This window comes from Prionailurus viverrinus, chromosome A1, assembly GCF_022837055.1.
Source record: "Prionailurus viverrinus isolate Anna chromosome A1, UM_Priviv_1.0, whole genome shotgun sequence".
Taxonomy (NCBI): Eukaryota; Metazoa; Chordata; class Mammalia; order Carnivora; family Felidae; genus Prionailurus; species Prionailurus viverrinus.
This window is the reverse complement of record NC_062561.1, coordinates 16,419,877-16,434,841: the sequence shown is the minus strand read 5'-3', so window position 1 is coordinate 16,434,841 and position 14,965 is coordinate 16,419,877. Positions and strand designations below refer to the sequence as shown.

General features: G+C 36.8%; 1 protein-coding gene across 5 annotated transcripts in view; it reads left to right on the top strand.

Annotated features, from left to right (window-relative positions):
* TRPC4 (transient receptor potential cation channel subfamily C member 4) overlaps positions 1–14,965 on the top strand; it is a 204,574-nt gene that overhangs the window by 148,164 nt on the left and 41,445 nt on the right. For all 5 annotated transcript variants that reach the window (XM_047869354.1, XM_047869347.1, XM_047869374.1 and 2 more), the window contains one exon: positions 12,383–12,522. In XM_047869354.1, coding sequence (XP_047725310.1) covers positions 12,383–12,522 — 140 coding nt within the window. The remainder of the gene's footprint in view (positions 1–12,382; positions 12,523–14,965) is intronic.

Below are 14,965 nucleotides of genomic sequence, written 5' to 3'. Positions count from 1 at the left end.
ATCCTCATTTGAACTTGTAGTAATGTCACTTCATTTTTTTTTTCAACGTTTATTTATTTTGGGGACAGAGAGAGACAGAGCTTGAACGGGGGAGGGGCAGAGAGAGAGGGAGACAGAGAATCGGAAACAGGCTCCAGGCTCCGAGCCATCAGCCCAGAGCCCGACGCGGGGCTCGAACTCACGGAGCACGAGATCGTGACCTGGCTGAAGTCGGACGCTCAACCGACTGCGCCACCCAGGCGCCCCTGTCACTTCATTTAATAACAAATCTTGTTAGTATCTCATTTCATAGAGAGGAAATAGGCTGAGAGAAGTTGGGTCACTTGCCCAGGATCAGGAGCTAATAAACAGCAGGCACTTGATTCAAATTCCAGTTGGTGTAATTCCAGAACTACAACTTTTATCCACCGTGAATATTGCCCTCAAAATGTGAGGAATAGAATTCAAGGAGGCAAAAGCAGCCCAAGAATTCAGGACTCCTTTGCTCATTTGTTTTGTTTCTTAAATTCCACATATGAGTGAAACCCGAAGGTATTTGTCTTTCTCTGACTGAATTTTTCACTTAGCATTATACCCTCTAAATCCATCCATGTTGTGTGAATGGCAAGATTTCATTCTTTTTTATGGGTGAGTAATATTACAGCACACACACACACACACACACACACACACACACACCCTACATCTTCTTTATCCATTCATCTATCAATGGACATGGGCTGCTTCCATAACTGGGCTACTGTAAATAGTGCTTCAATAAACATAGGAGATGCATATATCCTTTCAAATTAGTGTTTTCATATGCTTTGGGTACCCAGTAAGGGAATTACTAGATCATATGGTAATTCTATATTTAATTTTTTAAGGAACCTCCATACTATTTTCCACAGTGGCTGCACCAGTTTGCATTCCCACCAAGAGTGCACGAGGGTTCCTTCTCTCCATGTTTTTGCCAACGCCTATTATTTCTTATCTTTGTTTTGCTTTTTGTTTGTTTGTTTTTTATTTTAGCCATTCTGACTGGTGTGAGGTGATAATCTCATTGTGGTTTCAATTTGAATTTCCCTGATGATGAGTGATGTTGAACATCTCATGTCTGTTGGCCATCTGGATGTTTTCTTTGTAGAAACATCTGTTCATGTCTTCTGCCCATTTTTTAACTGGATTATTTGTTTTTTGAGGTGTTGGACTATATAAATTCTTTATATATTTTTGATGCTAACCCTTTATCAGATATGTCACTTGAAAATACCTTCTCTCATTCAGTAGTTTGTTTTTAGTTTTGTTGTTTCCTCTGCTGTGCAGAAGCTTTTTATTTGGATGTAGTCTCAATAGTTTATTTTTGCTTTTGTTTCCCTTGCCTCAGGAGACATCTCTAGGAAAATGTTATGGCCAATATCAGATAAATTACTACCTGTGCTCTTTTCTAGGATTTTTATGGTTTTAGGTCTCACATTTAGGTCTTTAATCCATTTTGAGTTCATTTTTATGTATGGTGAAAGAAAGTAGTCCAGGTTCATTCTTTTGTATGTTTTACTGCCCCTTTAAGTCAGTGTTTCTTGAAGCATGGCCAACTGACTAAAGTCATAACAATTGTGAATTTCTACAAAAAACTTACATTTTTAATTCTCCCCTTGGTTCATTAATTCAGAAATTCCAGAGGTCTTGGGGTGCCTGGGTAGCTCTGTTGGTTAAGCGTCCAACTTTGGCTTAGGTCATTATCTCACGGTTCATGAGTTTGAGCCCCAGGATCAGACTCTGTGCTGATAACTCAGAGCCTGGAGCCTGCTTCGGATTCTGTGTCTCCCTCTCTTTCTGCCCCTCCCCTGGTCACACTCTGTCTCTCTCTCTCCCTCAAAAATAAATAATAAACATTAAAAATTTTCAAAAATTAAAAAAGGAGAAATTCCAGAGGTCTTTAAACATTAAAGATTGAGAAACAATTCTGGAAGCACAATTTCATACAAATTCTGTATTCATGTAAAAGCTTAATTAAGGAGTCTCAACTCCCTAGAATCTAAACATAAAATGTTTTTTACTTTTTCTGATCACTCTGCCCAACTGCCCTATACCAAATATCTTTTCCTGTACCTTAATGATACGTCTAGTAGATATCAAGTTCCTGAAACTTTGAGTTATTTTAAGCTTTCCTCTACCTGACAAAGGCCTTACCCAGTGCTCAGAGGACCTGGAATTGTCCATCTTTTGCTCATCCTTCAACCCAAACACTGCAATGGAAAGAAGGGCATAAACTGTTTATGTTCTCCTCCTTGGTGGCTGTAGGGAAGCGGGATGGCAGGAAAAGTTACAAGTCTTCGTTACTTTACTGGGCCCCTCGTCACAGTTCTTTCCTCTTGGTTTTATGCATCACCGGCTAATACTGTGTAGCCTATATGACAGTCCTTGACCGATGGCTCTCCTGATGTGTGCATGTGTGTTCCATAGAAGGCCTTGGGTGCCTCCATGCTGCATCGTCCTCTGGATCCCCAATTCAACTCTGCCTGATATCTTCCAGTCCCTCAACTCCTTGTAACCTGTAGTTGACTCCTTCTGGGGTCCTAGGACCCTGGCAAGGACAGGAGGGCAAGACTGTTAAAGCCCAGCTTCTTCCTGTGGTAAGCACTCACTCCCCAAGGGCATCCCAAAACCTTGCCACAGCTAATGACAGGAGGTCAGGCTGCGGCCAGTTGCGGACTGCCAAAACACACTGGTTTCTTATTTCCCCTGGTGATCCAGACCCAGGGAGAGATGAGCAAGTCCATTGCCTGAGTAGATACTCCAGGAGAGATTGAGATGCCAGTTTTTCCTTGTTGTAGAAATCCCCCATATTTATGAGGGATTTCCTCAGCATCTCCCTCACTTGACTTAGGGAGGTGGTACTGCTGGTAAGCAATCACCTTCATCTCTCCCTCTGGTATTCCTAGTTAGCACAAAAACTCTATTACCCTGACTTCATGGCTTTCTCACTACCTGTTCCTAATGTTCCCTCTGTATAGACCATGGGGGTAGAGGCCCAAGTGGTTGGAACAGATATGGTCCTTCTACCTCTTAGGTAGCCCTAGAAGGGCGGGGGTGGCTACAATTTTCTGTAAGCTCTCTTCAGAAAGTGAATCGTTGGGGCTCTTGTCTTCATCTTTGTTTGGGTTTTAAGTGTAACACTGAGACAATAGAAGCTGCCTCCTAACTGAGTGCCTTTTTTGGGTCCAGCATAACGTGATCCTCCATGGAGCAAAATAACTACATTTAGATTTCTCCAAGCAAAAGCAAAATTTTGACTAGAGACGACTTTTTTGTTCCCTGATTTGGGGGAAAATACAGCAGGGAGGAATTCTTTTTGTTCTTTTTATCTACATTGATTTGGTGCCACAGTGTAGAACTCAGTGTCCTATTAAGAGACTTGCAAGGTCAGATCCCTCAACTAGCTCCTGGGTTTCCATAACAAGCCCTTTGAGGTGGCCATAGGTGAAAAGGCGACCCGCTCTTTGTTTGAGGTTATTTAATCTTTGTGTAAATACTGACAGCAAGAGAAGGCGAGACGAGAGGTCTGTTCACAGAATTACATATTTCTCACCTGAAATCAGGGCTGTTAAATGTGGCGTCTGAGGTCTCCCGACCTCATCTCATCCCCACAGCTGGCTTCACACGATAAGATATAATTGAACACTCGAGTAGCCCCTGATGAAAACTGTTATGGGAAAGGTAGAAAAAAAATAGGAAAAACTTCCAGGCATCCATAAATATCTTTCAAAGGAAGTTCTCTGACTCATTTGCACTATGATCTTTCCTCTACTGGTCCCCACAGTCTTGACATACATGCTTGTAATTAGACCTCCACCGTGACTCTGAGAAATCACGTCATCTGTTTATAAACAGCAGAGAGAAATTTTGAAATGTTCCCATTGTGGGAACAGGACAAACATTTTGTGATGGAAGCTTCCTGAAGCTTTGTTCTCTTCGGACTAGTTACCACGAATAGTTTGTCTGGATGCATATATCAGCCAGTTAATAGCACCCTCTAGCTTCTCTAAAGGCTGCTTTCTTCAAAAATTTCAGTGAACCATTGCCAGAACAGAGGAAACTTGTATTTTCACCATGGTGCTCATAAGAAATAGAAATATATAGTTATCAAACAGGTATGTGGTGACTAGAGCTATATGAAGTGATACTCCATTCTGGTGCTCTAAAAACACAAGCTCCCAAAATCCATTAGCCAACAAGCACTGACTGACAGTTGTATTCACAGCTCAGGTTAAAAAATGATGGTGTGAGCCCTCAATTTCATCAGGATCTCTGCTTTCTCCACACAGCTGTGATTTGCAAAGGCTAAAAGTGATAGAATTTTTGTGTGTGTGTGATCCAAAAAGTCAACATACTCTTTGAACTCCAAAGGAACTATAATATCTCCAAATTGTGTTTGCTGTTACCCTTCTTAAAAACCCTTAGAGGTCACCTAGTCCAAGCTTCCAATGAAAGTGCCATCTCCTTAAACCCATCTAATGTGACAGAGTCTGCTGAGGTACTAAGAAGCTCTAAGTTAAAATGTTGCTTTGTACTGAGCTCATAACTAATTCTTTATAACTACTTCCCCATTTTCCTCTGAAGCCATTAACCCTAGTGTCTTTATTCCCCTACATAATTACCCACAAAATACTTGCAGTTAGCTGTTTCAGTGGCTGTTAATAATCATATTTGGCTTTTCAGTTTGGTAGAAGCAAGAAGAGAGCTATCAATTTATCAATAAAGGGAAATAAGATATAAACACACTGGTTGGCTAGCAGGTATTTAAAATACATTTCATTTTATAATAGGTACAAACTTGAAAAATACATTTGATTTTATGATATATACAAATTTGAAAACAACAGATTTCACGAACTCATAGAATTGGAATGCCCTTTAGAGATCAGATAGAACAGGTTTGTAGTTATTTCTAGAATTTCTCTGGAGCCTGAGTGATGGAAGACATTCCAGGCCCTGGATTGGAATCTTCAATGCACAGGGTAATCCATTCCAGTTTTGGAGCAACTCTGATTTCTGGAGAATTCTCCCTTACGTTGGGCAAGAAAGTTTCTATAATTTTCATATCAAAGATTTAGTTTGTGCATATTGGGGAAGACCAAAGCAAGTCTGTGTCCTCTGGTACAAGACAGTTTTTAATCTTCATGGCAGCTATTGTGATGACTGATTTTAGTAAAATTTAATGATCCAGACAGGAAAAAGTAATGTCTGGCTATTTATACCACAGAAGTAGAATTATACTTCTCGTATGATTGCGTATAATCCAAACCTCTCTTTTTTTGAAATGAGGTGATAACCATCTAGAGAAATGAGACTGTTATCTCAGATTACAAAGCTGATTACCAGTTGGACTGAGCTTGGCACTTCACTCACCTGGTATAGTCGAAGTGTTATCTCTGTGCCTTCTGATTAAAGTTAACTTGAAATGCATTTGTTCAATTAATAACTGCAGTGCACACGTATTCTCATCTCTGGATATTGGTAGAGTTGCAAATAAAACATAACAAATAAACCACATTTTTAAATTTCAAAAATAAGAAAACGTCTAAGAGTACTAAGGAGATTGAGTTCTGTTTTCTTTATTAACTGGTAGTGAAGCACTACTTAGGTCGCTTGTTTTGGTCTTACCTTTCTTATGTAAGTTGTGATTGATTCTGAGACTGTCCCCAGGCTCAGTAGGAGAAAGCCTCATAGATGTGGACTGGGGAGGTTGGGGGGGAGGAGGGTTGTTTCCAGTGTACCTAGCACTTTTCCTCCTTGGATGATATAAATTGTAAGTTCCCTACAAACATCAGAGCATGCATCGTATCTTACTCAGGTCTGATGCGTTTCTTTCTTCAATGTGGAGGCAGCGAACATTACCATCTCTGCAGTTATGCCCCAATCTTATCTGAACTCTCAAGAGAGATTTTATCTGAAAGAGACCTCAAAGAGTAATATAGGATGTAAAATCTAGAATAAAGCAGTGGTCTACAGAGGGCTTTAAAATGCACACTATAGGGCGCCTGGGTGGCTGGGTCTTTAAGCATCTGACCTCAGCTCAGGTCATGAGCATAGGGTGAGCTCATGAGCCCAGCATCTGGTGAGCCCCACTTCTCTCTCCCAATCTCTCTGCTCCTCCTGGGATTCATTCTCTCTCCCTCTCTCTCTCTCTCTCTCTCTCTGCCCCTTGCTCACTTGCACCCTCTCTTAAATAAATAAATAAACAAATAAACAAAATGCACATTACAGTTAAGGGTCTATAGTTAGAACAGACTCTTAACCACAGGGAACAAACTGATGCTTATCAGAGGGGAGGTGGGTAGGAGGATGGGTGAAATGGGTGATGGGAACTAAGGAGTGCACTTGTTACAATGAGCACCAGGTGATGTATGTAAGTGTTGAATCACTATATTGTACACCTGAAACTAATATTATGCTGTAAGTTAACTAGCTGAATTTTAGTAAAACCTTTTAAAATGCACACTATAATCAATTTGACTGAAATTAGTCCTTTCTTGGGTTATCAATTTAAATGTGCCTTGAAATTTTAAATACAATTTTAAAAATAATGTTAAATAGCCATTGCTAGTTTTCACTAAGTGATGATAGACCATTATGTCTAATTCACTTTTATTTCTTCCACAGTTTTATTATGACTTTGCAAACATACCTATCAGCAATATATCACAGTTGATATTGTATTATGTTTATTTATAATCACTATATACTATATAGTATGTATTTATTATATTTATTTAATTTTAATCTATCCCTATTTCCAGTTGTCAACATCAATCTCTCATCATTTTTGTTGCTTTTAAGTTGTAGTGCATTTTGTTGTTGTTGTTTTTCAGGGCACAGAGATATAAAGCACACAATCACGTAAGACCACCACAGTCAAGATACTGGATAAGGGCGGCAAACTATGGCCCAGCAGGATAAATATGACCCTTTGACACTACACAGTCACACACACCCACTCATTTACTGCAAAGTCTAACTTATTTATTCTCTGGCCCTCTACACATAATCATGACTGTAGTTGGATACTTCTGTAGATATCCTTTATCAAATCAAGAAATTACCCTTCTATTCATACTTTGCTGAAAGCTTTTATCCTGAATGGATGTTGAATTTTGTCAAATGCATTTACTGCATCTAATGAGATCTTTTTTCCCCAATAATCTGTTGACGGCATAAATAACACTGATTGGCCCTTAAATGTTGAAACAGTCTTGCATTCTGGGAAAAACAGCATGACTTATTATCAATTGCATATATTACTCCATTTAATTTACTAATATTTGTTGAGGATATTTGTGCATATTCATAAAGGTTATTAGTGTGTAGTTGTTCTTTTTGCCAGACTTTTTTTATCAGAGTAATACTAACCTCTTAGATGTTTCTTCCTTTTCTATTTTAAGTGTTTGTTACCTGTGTTTTTAGCATTCTTCTTATTTCTTCCTTAAGTTTGGTAGAATTCACCATAAAGAAACTGGACCTGAATTTTTCTTTGTTGGAAGGTTTTTAACTATGAATTCATGATACTTTAATAGGAATAGGACAATTCAGGTTACTCTGTGTACTAATTTTTTGTTTTTGTTTTAGTTTTTGTTTTTGTTTTACTCTATGTGCTCTTGAGTGTGACTGGAAGTTTGTGTCTTTCAGGAAAAATATTCAATTCATTTTATGTTGTGACATTTATGGGCATCAAGTTGTTCCTTTTATTCACTTGTTATCCTTAAAATGTCATAAGATCTGTAGTGATGCCACTTCTTCTATTTCTGACATTGATCATTTATATCTTCTCCATTTTTTTTCTTAACCATTCTGGCTAGAGTTTTATCGATTGTGCTGACCATTTCAGAGAACTATCTTCCATCTTCATGGATTTTTCTCAAGTTTTATGTTTTAAAATTTGACTTCTGCTCTTATCTTGTTTATTTTCTTCTGCTTCTTTTGGGCTTAATTTGCTTTTTTTTTTCATAGTGTCATAATGAAAGCCGAAATCACTGAGACCTTTATTCTTTATAGGTTTAAAGCCTTTAAACCTATAAATTCCACTCTATATACTTTATCAGCTGCATCACAGACCTTTTTGGATGTATTTTTATTTTTAATCATTTCAAAATGTTTTCTAATTATTCTCCAAATTCCTTTGTGACCAAGGGTTATTAGAAGTATGTTGTTCAATTGCAAAATATTTGGAGATTTTCCAAATACATTTCATTACTGATTTGTTGTCTATTATATTGTCATAGAACACCTTTTGTATGATTTTAACTTGTATAAATATTTTTCTATATGTTAATATAGTCCATGATATAGTATCTCTTGGTAAACACTACACATGCATATGAAAAAAGCAGGTATTGCTGCTGTCAGGTTGTTGACAGTGTTGTTCAGAATTTCTAAATTCCTACCAAACTTCTGCCTACTGGTTCTACAGAGGAGAATAGTAAGGTCTCTATCTAACTATATTTGTACCTTTCTCTCTTTTTTGTTTCAACTCTGATTATGGCATCTTGCATTATAAGGTTATTTTATTAGCTGCATTCATATTTAGTATCGTTGTGTCTTTTCAGTGAGTTGACTTTTTCATCCTTATGTTAGTTATAGCCCTCTCAGTACCTGGTAACATTTTTTCTTCTGAAATATATTTAGTCATATTAATATAGCCAACTGAGCTTCTTTTTCTTAGTTTTCTTTTTATTAGTATTTCATAGTGTCTTTACTATTCTTTTGCTTTTAACTTGTTGATAAATTTAATACAGCTGTGTTTTACATTTTTATATATGACAATCTCTGTCTTCTCATTGGTGTGTTTAGACCATATGCTTTATACAATGTAATTATTAATATTGATGGATTTGAAATCTACCCCACTTTTTCTTATTGGCTCTATTTTTTTTTCTGCTTGTTGTCAAATTGTGTTTTTAATAATTTTATGTTTATTTATCTTTCTGGCTCTTCATTCGTACCTTTAAAGATATTTTGGGGTACCTAGCTGGCTCAGTTAATGGAGCATGAGACTCTTGATCTCAAGATTTTGAGTTCAAGCCCCACATTGGGTGTAAAGATTGCTTTAAAAAAATCTTAAAAAATTTTTTTTCTAATAAATAAGTAAAAATATTTTGAGAGAATGCCCTAGGATTTACAATGTAAAATTTTAATTTATCATAATCTAACTTCAAATAATATTTGTTTTACATGTGGTGTAAGAACCTTATGATAGTATATTTCTAATTCCTCTCTCTCATCCTCTGTGCTAATGTCATCATACATTTTACTTTTACATATGTTATATATGTTATAAACCACAAAACATTGCTAGTGTTTTTGCTTTAGGCCATCAATGATATGTTAGAGCAATTCAAAAAGAAAAAATATCTTTTTTTTTAACTTTATTTATTTATTTGTGGGGGGCAGAAAAAGAGAGAGAGAGAGAGAGAGAGAGAGAGAGAGAGAATCCCAAACAGGCTCTGACACAAGGCTCAAACTCACAAACCATGAGATTATGACCTGAGCCGAAACCAAGAGTCAGAAGCTCAACCAACTGAGCCACCCAGGTGCCCCAGAAAAAAATATATTTTATATTTATTTTTTTAACCATTCCTGGATATATGTTTTCATTTCTTTTTATAAACTTAATTTTTGGTCAGTATCATAAACCTTCTGCCTAAAATATATCCCTTCAGCATTTCTTATAGCATAGGTCTCATGGCAATAACGTGTCTGAGTTTTTGGTTGTCTGAAAAAAGGTCTTTCAATTGCCTTCATTTATTAGAACTATTTGTGCCATGTGGAACGTTCTGGGTACACTTTTAATTTTTATTCTTTCAGCACTATAATAATGTTCCTCTGTCTTACATGGTGTCAGACAACAAGTTTGATGTCAGTTTTCTATTTCTTCCTTTGAATGCAATGTGTCTTTTATTTCCACCACACCCCCACTCCTGATGCCTTCAATATTTTTTCTTTATCTTTTTTAAAACAGTTTGAATACGATGTATAAGGTGTGCATGTGTGTATCTGGGGAGGGGATTTATTCTGCCTGTGTAGAGGCTAGACAAAGGTACATAGCATTGATGCCTGAAAATGGACATGCCATTTTATTCTGCTGGAACATAAGGCAGGAATTTGAGGCATTATAGTCAGGAGCTGAGGCAGGTTTGGGTTTTGTTGCCACAGTCAGTTTCAGAGCACCATTCACTCTGCTTTGGGTCGTATTATGGACTACATGTCTGTGTCCCCTCCAAATTCATATATTGAAAACCTAACCCCCATGTGATTGCATTTGGAGGTGGGGCCTTTGGAATGCAATTAGGTCATGAGGGTCCTCATGAAGGAGATAAATGTGCTTATAAAAAGAGGCCAAAAGGGAGCCTGGGTGGCTCAGTAGGTTAAGCGTCCTACTCTTGGTTTCAGCTCGGGTCATGATCTCACAGGTTTATGAGTTGGAGCCCTGATCAGGTCGGTGCTGACAAGCATGGAGACTGCTTGGGATTCTCTCTCTCCTCCTCCTCCTCCTCTCTCTTCCCCTCCCTCCTCTCAAAATAAATAAATAAAAACTTTAAAGAGAAAAAAGAGGCCAGAGAGCTAGCTTGCTCTCTTGCTGCCATGTAAGGATAGAGAGAGATGTGTGCACCTACAACATGGAAGAGGGTTCTCACCAAAGCTTGACCATGCTGATACCATGATCATAAACTTGCAGCCTCCAGAACTATGAGAAATAAATTTTTGTTATAAAACATCCAGTCTGTGATACTTTGTTATAGTGGCTTTGACTGACTTAGGAGGACTATTCTCAGAATTCCTGCTTCACCCACATCTTTTGGCCTCCCCTGTGCACCTATGCCTCTGAGGGGTACTCTATTCATGCTCTCAACACTCCTCCAGTAGTTATTAGCTTGTGATTGTTACCTGGTGATGTGAAACAGGCAGATTCTCTGTTGTCCTGGTCTAGGGCAGAGTTAGGTAGGACTACGCCTGGGCATTGGCAATGCAGGTTCTCAATGATCCATACCTTACTACCTATGGCAGTGACACTTTGCAGGTCATGTGCAGACTTTCCTGACCTTTGCCCTGTGGTAGGAAACCTCTAATGATACTGGTGCAAACCCTAGGAAATCCTGTTTCCTGCTTCTCCCATGGGGCTTATGTGTTTTGTTCTTAGGGGAGAGGAGCCTGCTCTATGCAAAAAAAAAAAAAAAAAAAAAAAAAAAAAAAAAAAAAAACATGCAAGTAGGGAGACTCCCCTTGTATCTGAGTCCCAGGGGTTCTGTCCTCTGTGCAAGCTCAGACTCAACCTTCAGAAGTTCGTTTAAAAGTTTTTCTGAAATCTTCTTACTCTGGGATATGGTGACTTTGTCTCTTACCCCTGCACTCTGCCATGGGTGAGCTAATGTTCACATTGGGACTCTCTCTGGTTTCTCGTCTCTCCGATAGGTTCATGAAAAGTTATTATTTTATAGTTAACCTGACTTTTTCTGGCTTTTTGTGCAAGACAGATGTGAGACATTGTGCTACACATGTGACATTCCAGACTCATTATCTTAATAGAGTCGTAGTGTTTGCTTGCATTAATGTAGTTATTAAATCATATTTATCCTTTTAATATTTCCTGATTCTACTCCCTTTGATATCTCTCTCTTTCATCATTGGGCCCCAAAACTAGATTTATAAAGTTTTAACAAGATTATGGAAATAGAATGATACATAGTGATATTTTATGTGTACTTCCTAGAATTTGAAAATAAAACATTTCTTATTAAAAATATGACCATTATAAAGGAAAGGGATTTTTATTTTCTATGGAGGCAGTCTCAAAGCTATTGCTAGATATAAGGTTTTATAATGAAGTATCATGCATGTTATAACCATCTTTTGTCCAGAACTGAAATCAGATCTCCAAAGGTACCGATTGCTTACAAAGGCAAAACAAAATATCCTGCTTAATGGAATTAAGACAGTTATGTTCACCAGCGACACTTTTTCATGACTCTCAGTCATCTCAACTTCAAAGGAAACATTGCTTTTAGTATTTGTTTACAAGTAAATGCTATGACATTTTCCATGAGAAAAATGGATAGTTACAGAGAAATTGCAGTTGATTCAAAAATTGGACATTCTTACAAGCATATCAGATGAATAAAAGAAAGTGAACCTACCCTAAAAGCATTCTCTCCAATTAATTAGCTCAGTGTCCTCAAAATTTTACAGTCTGGCTGAGACTGAATGTTACTGTCTTTAAAAATAAATGCTTCACGTAGTGAACATTAAAGTCGCTTGCAGCTCCAATATTCTACAATTTTTAAGTTGCCTCTGTTGTTAGTAAGCTGATTGAAAATCACACTTACAATGAATCTCTCTGTAATTGCAGGTTTCATATGGGGAGAAATTAAACAAATGTGGGATGGTGGACTTCAAGATTACATCCATGATTGGTGGAATCTAATGGATTTTGTGATGAATTCCTTATATTTGGCAACAATCTCTTTGAAAATCGTTGCATTTGTAAAGGTAACTATCATTTATATTTTTGGTAAAGCATAAAGTTCTGATAAATACTTCCCTACCTTTGATTGCTATTAATTTTACTAATAATGTTACCTAGAGCGTTATCTTTCTGTGATGATAGATAGGTATAAAATACATTATTAATACCCAATTATAGTTTTGAAATAAATTTCACGAACAATTTGAAGTTGTCACCCAATTTTGTTGCATCTTATTTGAATGATGTCTCAAAATTACTCACAATAGTTGCTCTGGTTTTGAATCCTTTCCATTTCTCATAACAGTCTACCTCAAACACTGTTTAAATTTTGGCAACCAGAATCTATTTTTATCAGTTATAACTAACCGATAACATTACCTAGACCAATCAAAATATTACTCATTCAAAGCATTGAAATTATTATTTCAGTTCAAACTAATATAGTTTGATATAATTAGAACAGAATATAATTTCCTTTTCCTCATCCCATTCAACATGACAGCGCCTGAAGTCTCATACACCCATCACTCCCCCAGATTCTGTGTAATATCAATCTTTTCCAAACCACATAATTTCTGTAAAACATTTTGTTCTGCAATGACAACTGGGATTATTTTGTACTTTGGGGGATATTTTTCAAATCAAAGTATTATCTCCTTCTTGCCTTTCTTTTTCCCTCTTTGTCTCTCCTTTTTTAAAAATTTGTTTCAAAATGATTAGTGTACTAGCAAAAAATAAAGAGTGTCTAATTGGGCTTTACATGAATAATTCATGCAATTTAGTGATCTGACCTAGAAATCCTAACGTGTAGGTGAACTCATTCATTTAGTCTAGTTCCTAAAATAGTGGCCTGAGTCTCCCTTGTATAGTGTTCAGCTCTGTCAGGGTCAAAAATGCCCATAGTTGGAAAGGCCTTAGTTTCCAGAATTTGTTCAATTAAAATGTTGCCACTCACCAAATTTCATGCCTACCAATTTCATGGAAATCAAGCTATATTTTAATAATAGAATCATAACTTGGTAATTTTTCCTATCTACTTTAGGTTAATGCCCTTGAAGACCTTAAGAGAGCAGAAGGTACTGTCTTAACCAAGGAGGTTATACATCTATGTATGAGATGGGCAGTCTGTTGTTCAGTGAATATCTGTCCAATTTCTATTTTCTTTGTAATGATCCTTAAGTATGTCTATAAAGTTGTTTTGGCCATCTCTTAACTAAAAAATAATATATCTGTTTTTTTGTGGCCCAATACGGTTATAAAACTCTGGTATATAGAACTATAGCATTTCTTCTAAAACTTTCCAGTGCAAAAACATCACCTGGAAAGCTTTCTAAAACCCAGATTCCTTTTCTCCATCCCCAGAGATTCTAAATTTAAGAGTATTAGAGAGGGTCCTAAATTTGCATTTGTAGCAAACTCATCAGATTATGCTGATGTAACTGGTCTAAGGAAGATGATTGGAATGACACTGGACTGTATAATTCTATTCAACAGTAAGACAAGTATGAGATTGACCCCAAATGGAACTTCTTTCATGTATTTCTTATATGCAATATTTGTACTAAGATACGGAATACTTTTACATGTTACATTTGATGGTGTTTCTATATGGTACATATACGTTTTCATATATAAGAACTCTGGTATATAGTAGGTACAACTACATAAATTAATGGGTACTTGTGGATTTTTTTGTCTCAGTTTTAGATATGGGATTTGAATTTTCTTAAAAAGTTGTAAATTCTTCATGTGCAACATCTATTTTAATATTAAAATATAAACATTGTTCCTAATACTACACCAAGGAAAAACTTATGCTTAAAATTCAAGCATCACTCACCTCATGTGATGAAGAAGGAGAAAAGGAGATGGAAAAGTGCACAGAAATTACCTCAGCTGACAATGATGTAAATAACATGGAATCTTCCAGAAATATAATTTGTTTATGCATTGCGGTCATAGGAGTCCAGCTGTGATTGTATGTGTAAAGTACAAAATGTTCTTTCTGAATGATTAGTTTGTGTAACTAAAACTTGAGTTGCATGGATAGAGTTTGATGGGTAGTATTTTCTGGGCTCATTTCCTTCCTCCAACACTTACTAGTTATGTGAACTTGGACCTATTTCTTCACCTCCCTTGCCTCATCTATAAAATAAGGAGACTAACAATTTCTACTTTGTGCTGTTGGTATGAGAAGTAAATGAGTTGATATAATTTAAGTGCCTGTTTTATTAATTTTTCTTCTCTTTTACTCCAGTATCCTCCCTCTTCTTCATATACTATGAGTCCATTAGACTTACCTTTTTAAATGTCTTTATTATGTCTCTTCCTTTATGTTAGTTGAAAAAAAGATTGAGCTCTGGATTCACACTCGCCTTTACCACATGAAACCTGTGTGATTTGGGGCAAATTACTAAATGAAGGTCTCAGTGTGACCACCTGTTAAATGATGATAAAAATCAAAAG